This window comes from Pseudorca crassidens, chromosome 10 (assembly GCF_039906515.1).
Source record: "Pseudorca crassidens isolate mPseCra1 chromosome 10, mPseCra1.hap1, whole genome shotgun sequence".
In the NCBI taxonomy this organism is placed as follows: domain Eukaryota; kingdom Metazoa; phylum Chordata; class Mammalia; order Artiodactyla; family Delphinidae; genus Pseudorca; species Pseudorca crassidens.
Window position 1 is genome coordinate 57,653,082 of NC_090305.1, and position 24,635 is coordinate 57,677,716.

Sequence of the window (24,635 nt, forward strand, 5' to 3'; positions counted from 1 at the left end):
GAGAGGGTGCCCCATGTGCTAATAATGGAGCGGGAGGTAGAAGGACCAAGAAGAAAAGGGCCTATGTCTCTCCGGGCTTCCAATTGGTCTTAGGTTAGCCAGTGCTTCTGTTTATAAACTGGATGTCTGAAGCAGTGGCGTGTTGGTGACCTGAAAGAGTAAATGCAGTTTCTCAAGTTTCCTAATTTAAAACTGAGGGAATGGCTGCAGCCTTGAATTAAGTATTTGTGGTCAGAGAAGATGGCCAGGTGTATTCACAGGGTTGTGGGCTTTTTTTTTTTTTTTTAATAAAACCACTTCATCCTCACTCCAAGTGAACTTTTAAAAACAGAATATGGGGTTTCCCTGGTGGTGCAGTGGTTGGGAGTCCTCCTGCCGATGCAGGGGACACGGGTCCGTGCCCCGGTCCAGGAGGGTCCCACGTGCCGCAGAGCGGCTGGGCCCGTGAGCCACGGCCGCTGGGCCTGCACGTCCGGAGCTTGTGCTCCGCAACGGGAGAGACCACGACAGTGAGATGCCCGCGTACCGCGAAAAAAAAAAAAAAAACAGAATATGTTTTATTTCCATTAATTTAACTTGAATGTATCAAAACATAATTTTCCAGAAAGCTTTAACGATAAATATCCATCTTTAAAGGCATTGTCCTGTTCGTTCAGCTTTGGATCCTTTAAACTAATAAGGAGACTCACAGGACAATGAAAATGTTTTGTTTTCCTGATGTGGAAGAGAGGGATACTCTGCCTTGTAATTGGTACCTAAGAACACAGTTTGCTGAATTTTTTTCTATTGGCTTTCTGATGCTAGTAATTCAAGAAAAGCCAATTGGCAGTTTCAATACTATCCCAGAAATACCTGCAAAAGGAAGCTTTTTTTTTTTTTTCTTTTTTTGTATTCCAGAGGAGGAGAAAGCTCTGAGTAAAAACCGGGATACCTTGCCATTTTCTTCATGTTCTTTCTATGTAATCAGTCTGGATTTAGCCGGTATAGGTTCAATGGTCTGGTGAGTTAGAAGATATGAATGCTGATCCCAGCTTTCTGACTTTGTTGATTCCTAATCTTTTTGTGCTGCAGGGTTTTTTGTACTGTAAAATGAAGGGATCAGACTAGATGATCTTTTTTTTTTTTTTTTGGTACGCGGGCCTCTCACTGTTGTGGCCTCTCCCATTGCGGAGCACAGGCTCCGGACGCGCAGGCTCAGCGGCCGTGGCTCACAGGCCCAGCCGCTCTGCCGCATGTGGGATCTTCCCGGACCCGGGCACGAACCCGTGTCCCCTGCATCGGCAGGCGGACTCTCAACCACTGCGCCACCAGGGAAGCCCAGACTAGATGATCTTTAAGAATCCTCTAGCTGTTAAAAATAATTCTAGAGTTGGTGCTAGGGTCTTTTCTTTTATACAAGGGTTTCCTTCTGTTTCTTCCTATTTGCCACTGTGCAAAAGTATTCCAGGTAGAGGGAGTAATTTAAGACTACCTGAATACCTGCCTTTCTGTAGAAGAGTAGCGCTCCATGGCAGACTCTTAGTAAAATGTGTGCTTTGAGTCTTTTTTGGTGTAATGAGAATTTGCTTTGAGCTTCCCTTACTGTTTGTATGGTTGCCACTAGCCATATGTGGATAATTAGATTTGGATTTAAATTGATTAAAGTAAAAAATTTCACTCCTCAGTTGTACTTCTAGCAGTTCAAGTGCTCAGTAGCCACATGTGGCTAGTGGCTACCATACTAGACAGCACAAACATAGAGCATTTCCATTGTCACAGAAAGTCCTGTTGGATAGTGGTTGTTTAAGGGGTCGTTTATGACTATGGAATAAACTGTATTCTCTCAGTTTAAATTAACCAGCCTGTATGGGTTTACATTTTATTCTGTAGTTCTTCTGAACTCCTTTTAGGCCATTTTTTTCAAATGGGGCTAAAAAGAAAGCTGTGTGAATCTAGGGGTATATCAATACTTAATAAGATATTGTTATTTAGGATTATTTTTATAATAGGTATAATTAAGAATAAATATGAATTCATCTGTCTGCTGCATCTTTAATGGGCTGTGCTCTTTAGAGGCAGGTTTTTAATTTCTTTTTAATTAATTTTTTATTGGAGTAAAATTGCTTTACAGTGTTGTGTTAGTTTCTGCTGTACAATTAAGTGAATCAGTTATATGTATACCTATATCCCCTCCCTCTTGGACCTCCCTCTCCCCCTTCCCCCACCCATCCTACCCATCTAGGTCGTTGCAGAGCACCAAGCTGAGCTCCCTGAGCTATACAGCAGGTTCCCACTAGCTATCTGTTTTACACATGGTAGTGTATTTATGTCAAACCTAATCTCCCAATTTGTCCCACCCTCCCCTTCCCGCACTGTGTCCACATGTCCGTTCTCTACGTCTGCATTTCTATTCCTGCCCTGCAAATAGGTTCATCTGTACGATTTTTCTAGATTCCATATATATGCATTAATGTACGATATTTGTTTTTCTCTTTCTGGCTTACTTCACTCTGCATGACAGACTCTAGGTCCATCCACATCTCTACAAATGACCCCGTTTCTTTCCTTTTTATGGCTGAGTAATATTCCATTGTACCACATCTTTATCCATTCATCTGTCAATGGACATTTAGGTTGCTTCCATGTCCTGGCTGTTGTAAATACTGTAGCAGTGAACACTGTGGTACATGTGTCCTTTTGAATTATGGTTTTCTCAGGGTATATCCCCAGTAGTGGGATTGCTGGGTAATGTGGTAGTTCTATTTTTAGTTTTTTAAGGAACTTCCATACTGTTCTCCATAGTGGCTGTATCAATTTACATTGGCACCAATAGTGCAAAAGGGTTTCCTTTTCTCCACACCCTCTCCAGCATTTATTGTTTGTAGATTTTTTGATGATGGCCATTCTGACTGATGTGAGGTGATACCTCATTGTAGTTTTGATTTGCATTTCTCTAATAATTAATGATGTTGAGTATCTTTTCATGTGTAGAGGCGGGTTTTTTAGAGTGCTCTTGTGTAGTAGGTGGAATGAAAAGAAAGGGTAGAATAAAGATTGAGCATTAAACCATGTATGTCACCCTAGTACCCCAAATAATACTGGGAGGGGGCATGTAGAATTAACTTGCCTGTGTAGCACAAGACTCTTTATACTAACCAAGCTAACTAGCCTAGAACTGGTTACCACTTAATAAGCTGTACCTACTCTGCTGGGCTAACACACATGCTCCCCAAACTTTTGTGGTATATCACCTGATAATCAAAGAAAGGGAAGAAATTTGCTTGGCTCCTTACAGATTACATGTGTCTATTACATAACAAAAATGTGAATCGGTGATGAATTCCTAAAAATCAGAACACCATATTGGATATTGAATTATTGAATCATACTGGTGCTTATAAACCGACTTCTGAACAGATTTGATCAAATGCATCAATGTACACAGCACATGACAACCAAGAGTTTTTTGGACTTGTATTCAAAGATCATGACCAAAATAAAACATTAAATTGTGGTGTTTCAGTTGAATTACTGTTTCTGGATTTGAGATGAATGGTCAGGCATAGCCGTCTGCTCTGCCTGCATGATGATAGTGCCGTATCGTCATGGGGTGTTGAAGGATTGATGCATTTTGGAAAAAGCAGTGTTGATTAGCTATGAACTCAGCTGGACAGTTTTGTGTAGATTCTTTGTCAATGCAAATTACTTTAACACTTGGGACTTTGAAATTCTGATCAGAAGTTTCTTACACTTGATTAGGTTCTAGGGACTAGTCATTTAATTTCACGACTCTACTTAATGCTCCAGTGCTAATAGCTGAATATGGAAAAGTTTAGAATTACGTTTAATTAGTCAACTGTTTGGAGGTTTTTTGTTTTTTTTAACAATCTTCATAAGGCATAACTTTGAGTAACTTTATCAATTCTGAAATATTTATTCGTTTTCTTCTAATTTTAAGTAGTTTTTCATATTAACAACACACAGTCAGGGGCTATTTCATTTAGTTGTTCTCTTCTTTTCCAGTTAGAGTGGTAAAAGAAAAAGAAAAAACTTTTTTTGCGATGAGCACAAAATTATAACCCAAATCTTTTTAAAGCAACACATTGTCACCTTAAACCACATCTGTAATAAAATAAACATTTCTTCCTGCCTTGGGTAAACATCATAATGAAAAAATAGATCACAGTCTGCTTTTAATGCTGACCTCAATTTCTGTTTAAGTATACTTGCTTATTTTTATCTTGGTACATTGAACTCCCTTGGTCATATATAGAGTACCTTCTATAAGTGGTCAGATCTATCTATCTATCTATCCATAGATAGATAGATAGATAGATAGATATAGATAGACAGACAGACAGACAGATACATGATAGATACACACACACACTTGTTCAAATAAAAACACTGCCAAGATTATTTCTACTTTCTTTCCAACTGAGGGACATGGCAGCCCCAAACCCAGCTTTTGAGGCTGAGCTGTCCCTACCGCCTGCTGTGGGGAAGGTGCTGCTGTGCTCAGCTGTTCTGACCAACAGCCCTCAGCTGAGTGATTAACTCTCCATGTACTTTCTCCTTTCCCAGGATGAGTTGGAAAGGGCCAAGTATTCCCACCGGTCCAGTCATCATCGTCCTTCTCTGGTTTGTAATAACCTACAAACTTGCCTCTAATACTTTTCCTCATCAACTTGCCATAGTCACTCACACACCTTTACTATGTTTGTTTTTATTTTTATCAGGGAGTTGAGGATGCGTTGTCCATTCGAAGTCTTGGCAGTCACAGGGTTGGTATTTTAAGTTGTTTACACCCCCATAGCAAAGCTATCCCTTTGCCTTTTTTTTTTTTTTTTTTTTGTGGTACACAGGCCTCTCACTGTTGTGGCCTCTCCCGTTGCGGAGCACAGGCTCCAGACGCGCAGGCTCAGCAGCCGTGGCTCACGGGCCCAGCCGCTCCGCGGCATGTGGGATCTTCCCAGACCAGGGCACGAACCCGTGTCCCCCGCATCGGCAGGCGGACTCTCAACCACTGCGCCACCAGGGAAGCCCCTGCCTTTCTTTAAAACACAGAAATATTGGCAAAGCTATTTCATTGGAAAATGATGCTTTCAAATTATTGCTGTAAGTAAATCAGTTCTAAAATCATGAATATTTTCATCTATTAACATATATATTCACTTTCTATAAAAGGACCTTTGATTTTGGAAAACCATCACAACATAATAAGGTTAATTTTATAGAATAACATCGGCATGGTTCTAGCTTTCAGATTTTTCCTACTTTCATATTTTTTAAAATGACAATTTATTAAATAAAATTTATTATTTTGGAGCTTGGGTGACTAATTATAGTTTTAGTCAGTGGGAAAATTGCGCTTCTGATTTTAAAAATGCCTGTCTTATCATACTTTTAGAAATTATCATGCTTCAACATTTTGATTAACATTTTGTAGTTTGTCTCAGGTTTTTAGCGTACGTCATTGTAAATCAAGATAAATGAGAAATCGCTCATCAAAGGCTTGCATATTGTGCCAGGAAACTGAGTCTCTTCTTAAAGAATTGTGCTTTAAACCTTAGAGCAATGCTTTTTTAATTTACACATTGATAATATTGTATATGTACTTACATCTAGATTTTTCATCAGTAAAATTATCTTTCTTGCTAAGGTCTATATTTGTTAATTCTCCCCAGGTCTAGTTTTCTTCCTATCTTGTATAACGTATAAAAATACACTATATTAAACTGAGTGTGTTCTGGTATACTAATTATTGATGTGTTTGTATTCTTAAATAGTCTTTTACTCTGGTTATATTTCTTATTGGTGAATGTAATCTACTGTCTTTTTAGAATAAGTTAGTAAACTAATTCTTGAATCATAAGTATTTTGGTTAATTATAAAAATTTAGATTTATAAGAATATTAAAAAGCCTTTATAGAAATATAATCAGTAGTTTAAGAATGATTTTGCAGGGGAAATACTTTTTTTTGTTTGTTTGTTTTTGTTTTGTTTTATTTTTTTTTAACATCTTTATTGGAGTGTAATTGCTTTACAGTGGTGTGTTAGTTTCTGCTTTATAACAAAGTGAATCAGGGCTTCCCTGGTGGCGCAGTGGTTGAGAGTCCGCCTGCCGATGCAGGGGACACAGGTTCATGCCCCAGTCCAGGAAGATCCCACATGCCGCGGAGCGGCTGAGCCTGTGAGCCATGGCCGCTGAGCCTGCGCGTCCGGAACCTGTGCTCCGCAGCGGGAGAGGCCACAACAGTGAGAGGCCCGTGTACCTCAAAACAAACAAAAAAAACCCCAAAGTGAATCAGCTATACATAAACATATATCCCCTTATCTCCTCCCTCTTACATCTCCCTCCCACCCCTCTAGGTGGTTACAAAGCACCAAGCTGATCTTGCTGAGAAATACTTTAAGAAAAACTTGTCATGCTCCTCCCTGGAGATATTGTTTTTTTTCTCACAGGGAGTTAGTCAACAGAAGCTTAAAAGTTGAGCCTTAAGGGCTTTGAAAATAATCCCATCTTTCCTCTTTTCAAAAAAACGTATGAGTTTTCCCTTTACTTTTCATTGTAATGTTCATAGTGTGAAGTTTCACACAGTTTTTATCAAGCAAATTATTTGTAAATTTGTATGGAAAACTTGATTATATATTAGTTTAACCTAATGGTAAAACCATCCAAGTTCAACCTAATTTAGGGGCCTTTAAAACATCTGCAAACAAACAGAAAAGAAATCTGCAATTAAATAAATAAGGAATTGTTTATCCAGGGTGTCTATAAAGTAATGAGGTTGATTTTCATTTCATGGAAATTATATCATTAAATAAATTTAAGATATAACTAGAACTCTCACAGTATTTTATTTCATTATGGTAATTATGAAAATTTGCTGTTATGGGAAAAAGAGTAAAGCTCCTAATTAAAAAAATCAGTATGCAAACTTAAAGATTAACAAAAAATTTTACCCTGTAGAGGAGACTTTGGAACTTTACTGTGTGTGAGTGTACATTTAGCACATTTAAAATATTTAGACTTTCCTGGAAATGTCTGATTTGAAATGAAAGCTCACTGATAACATAGTTTAAAAGAAATGTAATTGAGATAAGAGTTTTTTTCTTTTTTCTCTTAACTAGATAATATTGGGAGTTCTAAGTTTGCATCAGATTATTTGCTTTTTAAAGTAACTTTACCATCTACATTAAACTGAATAAATATGTAGACAACTTTTGTTCTCTGTAAAAATAATTTGTGATGGTTTAAAACACTGACCTAAATTTTATTGGGATTTGCTATATTATTTGGGGGGGGGGTTGGTATTTCTCCGCCAGTTTTTTTTTTTTTTAACTTATGAGCTGTATATTAAAATGTCTAAGACTTTTGGACCTTGTATTTGATATATGAACATTAGATATATGTACCTGGATATGAGGCAGATGTATTTATGGTTTTATGCCACATTCTTAGGACTTTGATCTTTCCTTTTGTCCAGTTAACTTGCAGGTACTGCTTTCTTGAAAGGTGTCCTGCCAGAAGCTATTTGGGCTGGAGATGGTAACAGTGTTATAGACATTCTCCATAAAAATAGAAAGAGCAAAGATAGTTCAAGACTGAATGGTGGGTTTGGGGAAGGAAGATTAAATCAAAGCCCTGAGTCTAGAACTGAAACAATCTGTTTCTTTAAAAAACATCTACCTTAAAAAAAAAAAATCTTACAAAGTGCTTGGTCACTGCTTTATACAGTGAAATACAAGAAGACTATAAGGAAGAGATCCAAAATTAGAAGATGAGGTGATCTTGAATCAGAGTGGTAGAGATACATTGCAGTTTTAATTGGTGGAGATTTTTACTGTTTTTTTTATCAGTTCCTATTTATATATCAGTTGCCTTAGTATAATTTTTATGAAGTTAATTTTAATATGCTTGCAATTTGTGTTTTGTCACTTACTCCTACACTGTTTAATTCCATGGAAGAACCCATCGAAGGACGTAATGGGGACACATTGGAGCAGAGCCAGTACACCCAAAAGGAAAGGCATCATGGTGTGTAGCCCAGAGAAATGTGCCGTGTTAGTATTGTGCGTTCACTGTTGACTCACAGAGTCCTGGGGGCTTGAGAAATAGGTCCATTCTAACAGAAATGAACACCTGCTGAACTTTGTTTCTACAACCTGTTTTCTGTACTTTTTAAAAATTTAATTTCCAAATGAAAAGTTTGAGGTAACTTTTTCTGAGTGTTAAAAGAAACATTTTTGGATAGATTATAATAGCAAGTTTGGAAACATTTTATTTAGCTAGAGCCCTTAATATTTTCAGTTCTCCCTCCTTTGATGAATCATTTGTTTTTAAATAACATAAATACCAACTGGCACATATTGGAGGATTCTTTTTGTTTACTCAGTTGTTCTAGTAGCAAGTGGGTTGTCCAAGTTATGGATTTTTTCTACCAGATTCAGCAATTTTTAAAACTGCCTGAGGGAATTCCCTGGCGGTCCAGTGGTTAGGACTCCGCTCTTCCAATGCCAGGGCCTGGGTTCAATCCCTGGTTGGGGAATTAAGATCCCACAAGCGGTGTAGCATGGCCAAATAAATTAATTAATTAAACTATATGAGCTCTGCATTGTATTTTGGAAAAGGAAAATCAAAATAGGTCACTTTCAGTTCAACTTGTTAAATCTTAAGCTTTTGCAAAAGGCCATTCGTGTTACAGGGAGGATGAGAAGAACTAATAAGACATGACTGATCCCGTCAATGAACTTATCTGGTTGGGAGAATGGAATAGTTTATATGCAAGAATGTGTGACTTGAGAAATACATGTTTTGGTCATGGGGTTTTTTTTAAACAAAAAAGATATTTTGTTAACTGAGAAAAGACGTTAAGTGAAACTTCCATAGAGAAGGAACTTTATTTTCAGTGAAATGTTATTCACCACAGTGACATTTTACCATTACACATCATTTACCACCAAAGGCACACCCTTAGGCATTTTAGAAAATTCTGGATAAACAAGATTTTTTTTACACATGTGATAACACTCTTTATATTCTGTTTTCAAGATAATATAAGAAAAGCATGCAAATGCAGATATTTTGCTCCAGCACTTTCTAGTATTTATTGCAATATCATTTTCACTGAATTTACACTGGTGGTAAAATTATACCACTTAGCCTTATACTTATGAAGTATATTTTCGGGGGGTCCTGCAATATCTTTTGTACATGACCATCTCATTGGGCATGAAGGGAAGGCCTTTGTTCTATCTGAACTATTATTTTAGTGCTTTATTAGAACTACACTATATAATTTGATCTTCTAGTGTATTTTAAGCTTTTTAAAATTGCGACCTCTATAAAAGGAATGCATTTTACACCAAAATCCAGTATACATATGCAGACATATGCCTGTGTGTTTGTATGTATATAAGTATATAAAATATATTACAGAAACAGAAGTTTCACAAAATAGTATTTACTCTTACTGTACATGATAAACTCTAGTATTTTCTCTTCTATTTTATTTTTTTTTAATGCTGGTTGAACCCATAAATTGATTTTATGAACTACTAATGAGTTGCAGTCCACACTTAGGAAAACATTACTTTAGATCAGGTTCTTGAATAGTGTTCCCTAGAATCCTAAATGGGTATAAAAGTTGCCAAAGAAAGATATTTTTACCAAACTACCTGAGGAACTTGTTTATTGCTTTTGTTTTATGCATTGTTTTATTGTTTTGTACATTGCTCTTCTGGGTCAGATTGCTTAAAAAAATCTGAGCTAGAATGCTTAAAAAATAAAGTTAGGAAACCACAAATCTGAGTAGTTAGTTACTATTTAGTTCAGTTTCTTGGATTTGAAATGTGGTGTTACACATATTATTTTTGTAAAGACCCTACGTGAAATGTGGTTTTTCTGGTCTTGTCATAAATGTATGTAATCCACACTTTACTCTGGCCAAGTTTCTAGTTTTGTTCACTGTTTTTCATAGAGAAAGTTCTTAAGGAAGGAAGTTTTTCAGGTGTGTGCACAAGCAGATATAAGAGAACTCTCCCCCTTTTGATGCCGCAATTGTTTTTTTGCTTGTTTGCTTTTTGTTTTTGTTTTTTTTGTAAGCTTTATTATACTAGTTATGTGATCCTGCTTCATTGCCTCTCCATGCCTTGCTTTTGCCATGTTTCAAATAATGGAAAACGATGGTGACAGACACAATAAGAAAAAGTAAAACATCTTTTGACTTCAGAATGCTTAATTCCTGCATTTAAAGGCTTCCTTGGGTGTTTTGTGCTATAGTGTACTGGGATGAATCATCTCACCATTACTGATTATAAATTCTGTTTCTGAAAGAGAACATGCAGTTTTTGCTGTACGTATAGTTTAGCAATAACCTATACTAGGAAAGAATGAGGGGGAAGAATATTCTTTAATTCAAATGTCACAGCCTTTGTGTTTAATAATTTTGGGCTTTTAAAATACTGCTGGATTTTTAATAATTTTATGAATGTTACTTTTTCCCCTCCTTATATTTCTGATTTTGGAAATACAACCAACTTTCACCTTTTCCTGAAATCCAGTATGATGCTTTCAAGGATACATCGTCAAGACTTTCATCATTAGTATGTAGTGCATAACTTCATGTTAAATGTAGAGTTTTACTTTATAAACACCTGATGATGCTAATCATAGATTATGACTTTTTCATAGGTTTGTTATGATGTTTGGGGGAAATGTATGACTAACAAAGCAAAATCTAGTGTTGTGCAATTGTGGCATAATTTAGCACTTGAATAACGTTGTCTTTTAGAATATCAGGATCAGATAAAAATTATTTGCTTCCCTATTCAGGACTAAGATTGGCAGTAGTATCTTTTCTTAAAATAATGAGCCACCCAGCTGACACATACTCATTGACCTGGAAGACATGTTTCCAGCAGTGTTTTTATACATACTGAACTAAGGCAGCACAGGCCCTACTGTGTTTCATGTTCTGTGTCACAAGCCAGCAGGTGTGAAAGCATCCAGCAGTGACAGATGACAACTGAAGCATCAGTTACATCCACTCATTTTTTGCTTGATTTGGTTTTTTTATGGTATGTCATTTTGGCCAAGGAAGTTTAGTTATCGCATGTTTTTCTTGGGTTAATATGTCAATAGATTGCCTGAGTTGCTAGACTATATCAGCAGCTCTTAAATGTTCAGGGTAATATATAAAAGGAAAGATATGCATATTCTAAAAAGAAAAATGAGTGTATAATTACTGATTCAGGATCTAGCTGTGCATGTTTCAGATGATTTGCGTAGAGCAGACTGTTAATAGCTAGGACCCTTCTAGCTGCACCTCCTCATTACAGGCCAACGGTGCATACCTAGATTGGACTTCTTGTCTACCAATGGACCAGTTTAGTAGTATTGCTGTCCTCTATCCCCTCACATACACTTGGCTCTGTACTCCTAGGAGAAATTATGTGTTGAGACGGTGCTATCTTCAAAGGACTCAGATGTCAGATTATTGTCTAATGATGCTGCTGCTACTCGAGAAAATCCATACATACCATGTTGGCTGCTTTCCTCTGAGCAGCACATGCTGTGGGACCACTAACTTGGGTTAAGAGGACTGACTGTCTTGGGCAGTACAATGTTATGTTTTCTGTTCTCAATCTTGTTTTGATTGATGAACGGGATTGCTTTTTGGCCTTTAGGTAAGGAGGACTGTGGAAGGAAGTAGACTCTCTTGTCACTCATACCTTTTTAAAGAAGATAGTCCCATGGGCAGGGGCTCAAATGAGGTGTGGGGTGAGGGTCCCCACAAATATCCTGCCTGGCTCTGAGTCCTAATTAAGTTTTTAGTTGACTAGACACTGAGCTGGATGGCACAGGGGAGGTGAGGGGGAATGCAGGTGTGTAGAGAGGCTGTGTGTCTTAGCCAGTCAAGGGCAGTGAATCATTTACTAACAGGTGGGAAATAGAGTGCCTGTAGGTTACTCTGTCTCAGGTGGATCGTTCTGTGTATGATTTTAAGATGAATTTTATTAAATTATTTTTAAACTTCACTATATGATCCTTGTATTCAATATTTACTTCCAGAATCATTCTGACAGTCACTCTGATGGAATGAAGAAGAGATCTTCTGGTTCTCATAAAGACCCACTGGTTAGTTCTGTTGTGTCTCATATCACAGTATTTTGTGTGGCTGTAAAATTCACTGATTACTTATACAGAACTGAAGAATTATGACTGCACTGGTGTGCTCTTAAGGCATTATTGAAACTTGATAATATACTGAAACATGACTTATCAGAACTTACTTAAAAATAATTTTGTTTTCATTTACAAGATTTAATATCAAGTTAATATATCTAACCCTAGTGGCTAGCATTAGGAAAGTGTCCCACGAAGTTCATTAACAATGTATTTTCATGTATGAACTGTCCTTTGGAGGACTATACCTTAAGAATAGGCTTAGTGAGATTCTTATACCTATTTTAGAAATTTGAATTGATTTAGTTTTGGTATTATAAGTAGTACCAAAGTCACATATAGGTTTCATTCTGAATGATTGTTTTTATAGATTTTATAATTTTGGGAACTTGAAATTAATTTTCTGGTAGAAACAATAAAGTACACAATGGCAGAGTTCCCATGCTGTCTTGCAGAAGACTCTTCAACCAATAACGTAATTAAACTATGGAACTAATAGTGCTCTCCATTCCAGCAGACCTTGCTAAACATTTCTGTGGAGGAAAAAATGTCTAGAATGCCCATTTGGGGTGCTAGGAACACCTCTTTCCTGTCAGGTTGCTACAGCACTGGCAGAGGAAGTACAGTCCTAAGCTCCCTGCTAACTCAAGGTTCCCATGGGCAGGGTTCTGACCATTGGTGGGGTGGAGAGAGGGTTGGGAGGCTTTGGCTGGTAGCAGTGAGGAAGGGGGAGAGAATGAAATGGAGAGGATATTAGTGAGATGCCCTGGTGGGGGCAGTGTTGGGAGCTCTGGGGAGAGGTGAGTCCTGGTGCCTCGGGCAGGGCCAGGAGTTTTGAAAAAATAACTTTAATGATTTCTGTGGCATTGCTAAATAGATTATAAAAGGTAATTATTCATTCATCCTGGGTTTTTCAAGGACATTCCTAAGTATGACATGAGAATAAATCATTTATTATTTCCATTCCATTTTGTCTGAGAGTTTATACTCTTGTTTTTAAAGTAAAAAAAAAAAAATTAGCAATGACTTGGTTTGAAAATAGTTAATATTTTAATATTAATATTTTTTAAATATTAATCTTTTTTGAGAGACCTGAAATAGTTGTTATTTTCACTTTCACCTAGTATGATTCAGTGCTTTAAAATCATTGTTTTGGAGCAGAAGGGTTTTGGCAATATCCGATTTTGCCTCTATGTTTTTAGGTTAACAGCATTTAACCTAAGAAAAATGTGTTTAATTTTGCTTTTTGCAGAGTGGCCTCTACTTTGACCAGAGAAACTATAGCAGTCTTAGACATAGCAAACCCACTTCTGCCTACTATACTCGGGTTTGTCACAAGTTTTTTGGCTTCGTGTGTTTTATCCAACTTCAACACATTTCTAATCCCCTGTTGCATTTTGACTAGTTAGAACTAATCTGTGAATGGCTGTGTATATACTAGTTTGTGGTAACTGAATTCACATAGTCTGTGTGAGTGTATCTTTAAATAATGGGAACTATTGAATCACCATATTTAAAATGAGTACCATTTTTTTCCAGTTTTTTTAATGAAAAATATTTAACATATAAAAAAAGTTCAAAGAATTTTATAGTAGCCACCTGCGTACCTACCACTCAGATTCTACAATTGATATTTTACTATATTTCCTTTATCATGTAATTATCTGTCCAGCTGTCCCTCTATCCATCCATCAGTCCATCTTTTTGGGGGGATGCATTTCAAAATAAGTTGTAGGCATCAGTACATATCACAGTGTATGCCCTTTTATTAAAAATATACATGTGAAAATTTAAACTGTACGTGGGATGAGAAGAATGTAATTATATTTAATGTTAGAATCTCTTGTTTTTACAAGGCATTTGGCACATCATACATTTAAAACACGTTTAAATATATAGCGCATAGTGCATTTGAAATAATTCAGTTGTCAAAACATAACTTAGATATTTATGTATCTTATTTTCCATGTCTGATTGGGCTTGGTGAAAAAAACTGAAAATTGTGTCTTGAGATGACATCAGGAAAAAGATTTAATTCCTTTTTTAAAAATGCTGTGCCTTGTTAGTGTGTGGATTCATTGTGACCAGTACAATTTACCTAATTAAAGTAAGGCACTTGGTCCATGGCTTGTTGTGAGATACACGTTTTCTAATCTATTTGGGAGAGTGTTTATAGCAATAACTCAGAGCTCATTTACCTGGTTCCCCAATAATCAGGATAAGCCCATTAGATGTCGCAGGAGCTGCTGGGGACTGGGATGTGGACACTGTTTGCCACACTCCCTGTGCCATGGCCCTCTTTTCCTGAGTGTTTTCTTAGGTGCCCATCCCATCTCCTAACACTAATGTTCAAAGACCAATAGGACTTACCCATTTATAGGAAACTATTCCGAGTGTTTTTCTTTCTTATCCCTTAAAATTGGTATTCAAAGAGATTTCTAATGATTAAGTTTTTCTCACATTGTGTGTCACTTAACTGCCTTAAACACTCAAGAATTACTAATGAATTATGGAGTATAAAATAAATTTGTCTTCTACTTGCATGATGGTGAGGCTGATTCTCCTTTTCTTTTTTCCTTTTTTTTTTTGCTTGTTTTGTTTTATTTTGTTTTGTTTCTTATCAGTCTTCTTCCCTATACAGTGACCCTCTGGCAACATCTAAGAGCTACAGGGTTAGTACTTCCTGGGGAGTATGGTGCCTTCATAGCTATCAGTTGCTTTTCTTTGGGTTAAATCATGTGCTTTCTCCATAGGCCTCCCCTACTGCAAATTCTGGTCTTCTGAGAAGTGCCAGTCTGGTGTGTATTTTCCTCTTCCAACGTGTGTACTCCTGGTGGGGCCATTGTCACGGTGCTGACTCTGGCTTGCCATCTTTCCTCCAGAATAGTCAAGGACACATGGCTTTAATGCTATGTGTACTGCAGACTGTGCTGCCTGTGCTTAAAATACAAAACTTTTGAGGAGCAAAAATGAGCATATCATAGCAGTAGATACTGCTTGGCTGTTGGTAGGCCCTTGCTTAGAATCGGCTTCCTGTAGAGGAGGTAGACTTGCATGGGTTGCACTACACTTGCATACTTTTGTGAGATGGCTGCCCATGCATGGGGTGTCATATTTTGGGGGGGAACAGCTGTGGCCTTGGCCATGTTAATACTAGACTCTAATGGAGCCAGCTGACTAGAAAGACAAAACAGTAGCTCTGTGTAATGTGCGAGTTGGAATTGGTTGCTTTCAAGCTGTTGTTTGTTGTCTTGTGGCCTGTTCTAGTGGACTGGGAACCTGAGGCTTTGTACTTAATTTTATCGTAACAGTGGGCAAAATGCTTTCTGTACCTCACTTTCTTTTCTGTACCTTACTTTCTTTTCTGTTTTATTTCCTCTTTTGAGAGAATACAGTCGTAAATGTTCTCCTAATTTCATAACGTGATGATGAAAGGCAGTGCTGTAACCAGTGGTGCTTTTTAAATGAAGTGTGAGTTTGAAGTTTTAATGAGGCTAACGCAGGAATTTATGCATACATAAATGAGTGTTACCACCTCAGGAGGCTGTACACGTTAACACCATTCTTCAAAACTTTTGGAACTAGGTACTGCAAAGAAGTTATGTCATTTTCAAAATAACTTTGATGCTGAATAGATAAATGGCATTTCCTTTGTTCTTTAGGCGTCGTTGTATGATGGTGGATTATATAACCCTTATGGTTCTCGAACTGTAAGTCTAAGCAGGTGGAGGTGGTGAGGAGGGTGGTGTGTAGGTGGGCACAGTTTACTTACAGAGTCATTTAATCTGACCTATAATTACTCTACAAGCTGTGATCCATCAGCTTGACAATGGTGGCTCTCACCCAAGCTGCGAGAAGGCACCTGCTGGAAACTGTGGCTTAAAGCATGAAGGCAATACAAGTAGAGAAACCTCTTTTCTGGCTCATTAGTTCCTTAGGAAGAGGCTGGGAACAGCGCTTCTCAGGGCCTTTCTTCTCCCTCCTGCCATGGGCTGCTGGATGGTGAGGGTGGTGGGAGTGAAGAAGAGTTCAGGCCGGGGAGGAACAGTTATCTTCACCTGAGAGCCAGGGGCGAGTTAGGTCCAGGGGCACTGATGTATTCCCAGCAGGAAAAGGAGCTGATCGTTAATTGTAAAACCTTTCTTCTTGGAAACTTTATAGCCATCTGAATACAGTTTTCACTCATCAAGAACAAGTTCAGCCCGAAGCAGTCCTGTGGTGAGCTGTCTAGTCTCTTTGCATGCTTTATAGACACTTTTGATTGTTTCATTAATCTGTACTCACCATTCAGAATATTGAGGATGTGGTGTGTTTCACTCTGTTGTGCATGGATTATCATTTTGCTTCAGTACACAAACTCAAGAACTAATTTGTCCTAACGGGTGGTTTCTGTATGAACGTGACTTAAGCACGTAATTTCTTAAATGAGTCTGGAACCAGTGCCATTAGAATTTTTAAAAAATTTATATATAACTGTCATTTGTGTGGAAATTCTTGTCTTCTCAGTGGTGATAATTTAGACTATGAGTTGGTTGCCCTATCCTTTTCCTTCCTCCTTTTCATGTCTACTTCCTACATTGAACCATTTCACTTGCTTACCAGCCTGTCAGTCAGTGGAGTGGGAGGAGAAGAAATCAAATAAGTCAGCTTTTAAAAATTGCTCCAGGGCTTCCCTGGTGGCACAGTGGTTGGGAGTCCGCCTGCCGATGCAGGGGACACGGGTTCGTGCCCCGGTCCGGGAAGATCCCACATGCCGCGGAGCGGCTGGGCCCGTGAGCTATGGCCGCTGAGCCTGCGCGTCCGGAGCCTGTGCTCCGCAACGGGAGAGGCCACAACAGTGAGAGGCCCGCAAACTTTTTTAAAAATTTATAAATGTAATATTAGCTTAAGGAAAGTACAAAATAAAAGTTCTCTGACCCTTTCCTCCTATATCCATTCCCCAAATGCAACCTCTGTTCTTGTATATCCTTTCAGAGATATTTCATGTATATATGAGTGTCCTTTATTTGAACAGTATGTAAATGACTTGTATACATACTGCTCTTCAACTTGTTTTCTTTACTCAAAGTATCTTTTCAAATCAGTATATAAAGATCTATTTCATTTTTTTGTCAGTCTTTTTTTTTTTCATTCTTTTTTTGACATTTAAAAGATTTAAAAAAGTAAACCATGTCCGTTACTGTTTCCACTGAGTGCCTCTTGGAGATAGGTTTATGTCAGCGCATTTTTTTTTAATGGCAATGGATCGTTCCATTAGTGCCTGGGCTGTAAATTTGAAAAATTGCTCCTGTTTTGATGGACATTTAGGTTGTCAGAGTTTTGCTACTACAGACACTTGTACAATGAACATGCTTATGCAGGTATATTTTTGTGGACTTGTATGAGTAGATCTGCATGGTAAATTGCTAATTATGAAATGATGGGAATCAGAGTATTTATATTTAAATTATGCTATATATTGCCATATTACCCACCAAAAAACTCTAATAATTAACATTTTCAATAACAAATGATGACTTTAGGAACTACCTTGTTATTCTTGACAGTGTCAAAATTGGAGAAATTATTAAGCAGTTTCTTAATGGTCAACATAGGTTACTTTGTGGAGTGGAATAGGTGAGATATATGGACTTTCTTCTACATATATGTTTGGCTCATTTCTTCTGCCATTTCCAAGTGGCACTTATCAAGGATTCTACTCTAATAGCTAACAAAAAGTTATTACACGGATGTTTAAGGAGATAAAAGTTATTACAGGTATGTTTTCACATAAGGAGGAAGTTTACTTTTAACCCACCGGGTAATAAAATTCCACTTGGCAGTTCTTGGGCCTGGTAGCATTTTTAGTGTCCCAACTGTGATGGTCCCTTGCAAACAAAATTATGGTAATATTTTCAGTCAAGTGTAGAATCTTGTCCGTGTGTGCTGGCTAAATGCTCTTTCATTTGCAAGGGGGCTCAGAGGTATTATCCCAGTGATGCCAGAATGGTTTCTTAGTGATGTCAGAATGGAGGCAACCTACATATATTGAAGATGAGTCTTCCACTGCTGGTGAAAGAGGAAGAAAACTGTGTGGTGATATTAGAAATATCTCCACCTGCTGCATAGGAATGAATAAAGGACAGTAAGAGTCATCATTTCAGTGTCCTTGCCGGTAGGAAATTCTGTCTTTGACTTATATTATTTCACTTAAGAAGATTCTTTTATTTTCTCTCCCAAACTAAAACATTAAATGTATTTATTGACTCCTGATAGGACCCCAAAGAGCCTAGAGGTTTAAAAAGCATGAAGTCCCTGGCTGGTTTTGGCCAGTAGAGTCATGCCCCCCACTTTTCGTTCATTTAACTTAAATAAAAGATGAAGTACTATTTTATTCTTTGTGCTTTTTGGAAATATCTTTTGGTTTTTAATGATCGTTCATTATGCCTTGAAACAGCTTTTTGGTTTAATGGTGCACAATAGATGGTGCTAATTATTATGCTCATGGAGAGTGTTTGTGTGCTTCCCAAAGCCTTACCTCATGTGCCTTCAGTCAGGGAAGACCTGTAGTGAAATTGCATCTTTTTCATTATCTGCTTTTAATATCTATAGTTTATCGACGATGACACTGCAAGCATTGCTTCTTCTGGTCGTGCCAGCCGTGGGCGAAGGGAGAGTGTGGTGAGCGTGATTTGCATGCAAACACATACGATGAGTTTTAAAATTGCAACACTGTGTGATCATGTGAAATCTGTTGGAAAATGAAATTTGCACTTGACAAAATGAGTGTTTTCTTCAAATTCAGTTTATATGAATAATTTGCCTTCAGAAATGTATTCCTGAGAATACATTTTCTTAGTGGGCTATGTAAGCTTTCGTAGTGACACCTCTTATGTGCTAGTCATTGTGTACTTGACAGATTTTCACTTTTAATTTTTTGTTGCTATTTTATGCACGTGCATGTACGTGCACAATTCACCAAAACCAAAAAATTTCTCAAGCAAAATTAATGCCTCCACATTGTTTAAAACTCATTACTATGGATTAGAAATCATGCTGCCATTAATTAGTTGTTTTCTTCGCTGTGTATTTAAATTTAACCATAGTTTATACATCTTTTAAGGCCCATGAATACTTTGAGTTGCTGATGGCAAAATTTAAAAATTTTGGTCTTAGAATTCAACTAGAGTTACAATTATAGAGGTAACAAATAGCTATGTTAGAATACAAATTATATAATTTCAGGTTATTCTTTTGATGAAGCAAGAAATTTTACAGAGGGCTGATGACATTTTTGCTATACTTAAAAATTGATTCAAAAATTACATTGGTGAGGATGGTGTGTCAGCTTAGAGCTAAAACAAAAGAGCCCAATAAGTAAGAGGCTATAATTCCTTTAAGAAAATAGAAGGTCATTTAATACAAGTCATGTTTTGTGAAAGATTGTAAACACAAAGTTTTCATAGAAAAGGGGAACAGCAAGAGTTTGTGAGCTTTGTTGCCAGAAATCCAGTGATCTAATTAAGACAGTTGTGGTCCATTGGCAAGCCAGTTAATGCTCATATTCAGAGCTGCAGGAGAAACAACAGTCCATGACACCTGAAAGTACCCCAGAAAGTGATGGAGTGGAAAGGGCAGGGGCTCTGAAATGATGATGCCTGGGCTTGAACCATTTCTCCAACCTGTTAGTTGTGTTAATGGCAATTTCTTTATTTGTACAATGGGCATGTAATGACTATCTTTGTAGGTAGGCTTAATATTATGGATTAAATGAATTACTATATAGAAAATAGCTATCAAAATTCTGAGATAGTGGGTACCGTTATATTATTATATCTAAATCTAAGTTGTATTATTGTGAACAAGAATACTATTGCTTGATTATCTCAGCTCTTAGCAAAACTTCATATTTGTAAGCCTTAAGGAAGGCATCTCTGTGGATGGGCTTCCAGATTCCTTTCTGGAAGAGAAGAGTTTTTGAGCAAGGGAATCAGACAGAGCTGAGGTAAAGAACAGCTGATGAGTGAGGTAAAAAATATTCATTATTTATTAATTCAACAAATGTGTATGGAGGGAGTACCTGTTATATGTGAGGGACCATGTTAAGTGCTGGGAATAATGTGGTAAGCCACATAGACCAGATTTCTGACTTCATGGAGCTTATATCCTGGTGAAAGAAATAGAAAATAAACTGATAAAGATAGGAACAAAAAAGAGAAAGTAAACCCGGGGACTGTGAAGAGAAAAAGCAGGTGATATTATAGAAGACATTGAGTGGTGTGTGTGTGTGTGTGTGTGTGCGCGTGTGTGCGTGTGTGTGCGCGTGCGTGTGTGGCAGAGAGAGAGAGAGAGATCACCCTTGGATGGGGTGATCAGAGAAGGCTTCTCCGAGGGAGTTGACCTTTGAGCTGAGAGTTGAACTGCTTGAAGAGCTGCTTGAAGAGCTGGGAGGAGAGCTTCCTAGGCCAGTGCCAACGACGAAGGTGGGAAGACACTGGGTATGTTTGGGGAACCAGAAAGAGGCCAATGTAGTTTGTTCATTATTTTGTTCTACAGTTCTCGGTCCTGAGGAATATGAAAAAGAGGAAACTGTGGAAATTGGTAAAAGGCACAGTAAATATTCTACAGATAGTTCCACATTCAGGATATATGTGCTTAACAGAGCTGATAGCTATAATGCATTATACATTTGTGAAATATAGTAGAGGCTTTAGGTAAATGCTATCCTAGAATCCCTCATGGTGAGGGTGACGCTGGTTCTCAGGCAGTACATGGATGATCTCTATAGCATAGGACTCTAGCTAAGATGAATAAGAGCTTATTTTAGGGAGCTGTGATGTCATTTAGGAACCCTTTACACTTCTTTCTCACCTTCTTGAGTAGGTAAGTCACAGCAGTTTCCTCATTTCATTTCATGATACTTTATCACACACCAAAAAAAAAAATTTCCCCCATATGCCAATGTTCTTATCTTTTTCTTCTCTCTCTTCTTAACTTTTAAAGCATCTCATTTTTTTCCTGACTGAAAGGTTTCTGCAGCTGATTATTTTAGTCGCTCCAATCGTAGGGGGAGCGTGGTCTCCGACATGGATGATGTCAGCATCCCAGATCTGACCAGCGTGAGTGCAGCGCATGGGGATTCACTGTCTCAGGCTTGTGACTAACAGCTAACAAAATAGCTATTTTTAAATGAGGCACTTAATTTACTGCCTAGGAAATATTTATTTCAGCACACTAGCATAAAATACAGTTATTTGTTTTGTTTTGAAATGTATATATTGATATGTTCCAATTTTTTACAACATTTTTCCTGTGGAAATTTTCCCCCATAGAACCCATCAGCAGCTCCAACAATTATCAATATTTTGCCAATTTTGTTTCATCTATTTCTTCCCCTTTCCCTCCTTTTTTTCCTGAAGTACTTTAAAGCAAATCCCATACATCGTGCCATTTCCCAATAAATAGTTCAGTATGCGTCTCTAGTTGAGAACTTTTTTCTTTATTTACTGTGCCATTATCATACCTAATGAAATGAAAAATAACTCCTTAAAACCATCTAATACCTAGCCCATATTTAGATATTCCTGATGAGTCTTAAAAATTTTTTTCCCTTTTCATTTTGGAGAATCTATAAATTTTTTAGGTAAACTTTGAAGGTTGAACAATAAAATATCCTACTTAGCAAAGAGTCACTAACTTATAGTAACTGGGAAGAATCTGAATAGATTTTGAACATTTGGATTATGGCATTGTTTTGAAGAAATGCCTATCTATTGCTTTCACATTCATTGGGAACTGAATTTAGGAAAGACTGTCCAGTAGAAATGCCTTGAGGCATTTACCTTAATGAAGGAACCTAGACCAGCAGATGTCTACCTGCCTGATGTATGTAACAGCCTGATTTTCTGTCTGTGACGTCTCTCCGTAACTGGCATTAGTGTTGTTTGCCCTTGGACCAACGCTGTCCTAATTATCAAGCGCTTTGAAGCAGATGAGTCAGGGTTTCTTAACAAAAAATTAGACAGTTTTTTAATGAAGAGAGAATTATTTATATTTAGCATGTCACCAATTGTATTTAAATAGCTATTTCTGAATGACTAATCCTAGAAAACAATTTTGAGTGCTGTCCTTAAGTATTCCAGATTGTTGGCGCTCAAAGCTGGCTGGCTGAGCAACAGTCCCATCTTGACCTTGGTCACATCAACAGTCTCTCTGCACACAAAGTTAGAAGACTGGCTCCCAAGTCCTTCCCTTGAAATATTGCCCATTTTATTAATTTGCTTAGTAACCTGTTTTTTCATAGATATAAACAATTTAATTTATTGTATACACCTTTTCTCTTAAAAACTTTGAACTCTTTTAGCATCTAATGTGATGTCTGAATTACTGGCTATGTCCTCCTTACGTTTACTTCTTGGCAATTTATTTTAGTAACTACACAGGAGTGAAAAGGTTGACAGTTTTTTTTTAGTCTTCCACTGCCTCTACTAATTAAATAAAACTCTTTTCTTTTGCCAGGTAGTTATTTTGATCTGTCTACATATTTAAATAAAAAGTATACATATTTAAGGTATATAGCATGATGATTTGATATACATGTATATAGGCTGTGTATATGTGTATCGAGTCATGCTGTATACCTTGTAACATAAGCACAAGCTTCTCTAGAGCAGTGGTTGGCAAATCTGGCCAGCCCCGTTATTTTATAGCCTACCAGCCAAAGTTTTCTTTGTTTTTTAATGGTTATCTAAGTACCTATATAATATCCTTAATTTTACCTCTTGGCAAAGCCTAAAATATATGTTGGACCCCTCTCTAGAGCAAAAAAAATTTGGAATAAAATACATCTTTGTTTCTAAACAACTCTTTCAAATGATGATATTAAAATGTGTTCACGGGGCTTCCCTGGTGGCACAGTGGTTAAGAGTCTGCCTGCCAGTGCAGGGGACACGGGTTTGAGCCCTGGTCCGGAAAGATCCCACATGCCACGGAGCAACTAAGCCCGTGCGCCACAACTACTGAGCCTGCGCTCTAGAGCCCACGAGCCACAGCTACTGAAGCCCGCGCACCTAGAGCCCATGCTGTGCATCAAGAGAAGCCACCGCAATGAGAAGCCCGCGCACCGCAACAAAGAGTAGCCCCCACCCACCACAGCTAGGGAAAGCCCGTGCGTAGCAACGAAGACCCAACACAGCCAAAAAAAAAAAAAAAAAAAATGTGTTCACAACTAGAATTCTGTTTCCACTCAAAAAGGTTCAAATTGTATTTTACCATTCTAGTAGGATAAAATTATCTGTCAAAGTAGCCATTTGCTGAAATGAAGGTCAAAGGGCCTCTTAATCAGAGAATAAGAAATATCTTTCTTTTAAGAAGAAACCAAGGGTTTCAAAGATTTGACAAGATATGTATTCTAAGAAATATTTCTCATGTACTAATTTCAACAAATAAGGAGTGTAGATTTAGAGAGAAACAATCTATACTCTGATGTCAAGAGCAAAGCATTTTCAGATTTCCCAGACATAAATAAGGCAAAGGCATTTATCACTGAAATATGGAAAAGATGATATTTAAGACTTTGTTTACGAGTTGATAATTTGAAATTCTTAAAAGAAGCAATAAAGTTTGCCATCATGTGCTCTTCTTTGTGCATTAATACAAATATGAAATATTATTGATACAAGCCTATCAGCTAACTTTCCATTTCTAGCTATCAAGGGGACCCTTTTCTTGATTGGAAAATTACCAATTTAATTATGTAGGAGTGTAATGGCATAATATTTACTTGAAAGTTTTTGAGAATAGTAGGCTGTAGTCAGTATTCATGAGCAAGTCCTGAGGGCTTTACTAAGGAAAAAAGCCTTGCTTTCTGTTTTGTTGTTGTTGTTTTATATTTTAGTCTACCATTTTGTTTAGCCACTTTTTTTTAAAGCAATTTGATGACTTATTTTCCGTATTTTTCTCTATCTCAGTTTACTTTGCTTGTTTTACAAAAGTGTGACTATATAGTACATATAGCCTTTGTTTTCTGGTTTTTCATATTATTGCATATTTATTTTTTCCATGTTATTCATATATAACAATTTTTTAAAATCAGCTGTAGTCACCATGTTTTACATTAGATCCTCAGACCTTATTGATCTTCTAGCTGAAAGTTTGTACCCTTTTACCAACATTTCCCTCTTTTATACCTTAGTATATTAAACATGATTATATCTTATTCCACTTAAGAGCCTTTTGAGGATCTGGCAGACTCTTTTGGTCATCATTTTGAACACTAGCTTGTCGTTGCAATGCAGCTATGTAGACCTCCCAGGGCTTTTAGAATACCAGGTTTCCACTAGCTTTTCGTCTAAACGGAAGGCTGCGTATAATGCAGCACAAGCCTGCAAAGTGAGCACTGAAGAGTCTCTGGCCAAGTCCCTGCAGCGGGGCGGCTCTAGGCATTTTTGCTACCTCCACAGTCCCTGAAGTTTGGCACACGATCAGC

The 24,635-nt window shown here is 37.4% G+C and overlaps 1 protein-coding gene across 23 annotated transcripts in view; it reads left to right on the forward strand.

Annotated features, from left to right (window-relative positions):
* LRRFIP2 (LRR binding FLII interacting protein 2) overlaps positions 1–24,635 on the forward strand; it is a 118,777-nt gene that overhangs the window by 42,130 nt on the left and 52,012 nt on the right. For 5 of the 23 annotated variants that reach the window (XM_067753723.1, XM_067753722.1, XM_067753730.1 and 2 more), the window contains 12 exons: positions 4,564–4,620; positions 4,719–4,763; positions 7,952–8,020; positions 10,546–10,587; positions 12,056–12,121; positions 13,422–13,496; positions 14,794–14,841; positions 14,923–14,967; positions 15,832–15,879; positions 16,331–16,387; positions 18,761–18,829; positions 21,178–21,267. The exons of 6 other annotated variants lie outside the window; for them this stretch is intronic. In XM_067753723.1, coding sequence (XP_067609824.1) covers positions 4,564–4,620; positions 4,719–4,763; positions 7,952–8,020; positions 10,546–10,587; positions 12,056–12,121; positions 13,422–13,496; positions 14,794–14,841; positions 14,923–14,967; positions 15,832–15,879; positions 16,331–16,387; positions 18,761–18,829; positions 21,178–21,267 — 711 coding nt within the window. Of the gene's footprint in view, positions 1–4,563; positions 4,621–4,718; positions 4,764–7,951; positions 8,021–10,544; positions 10,588–12,055; positions 12,122–13,421; positions 13,497–14,793; positions 14,842–14,922; positions 14,968–15,831; positions 15,880–16,330; positions 16,388–18,760; positions 18,830–21,177; positions 21,268–24,635 lie in introns of all 23 variants that reach the window. 12 more of the 23 variants (XM_067753725.1, XM_067753728.1, XM_067753727.1 and 9 more) reach the window with 12 other exon arrangements.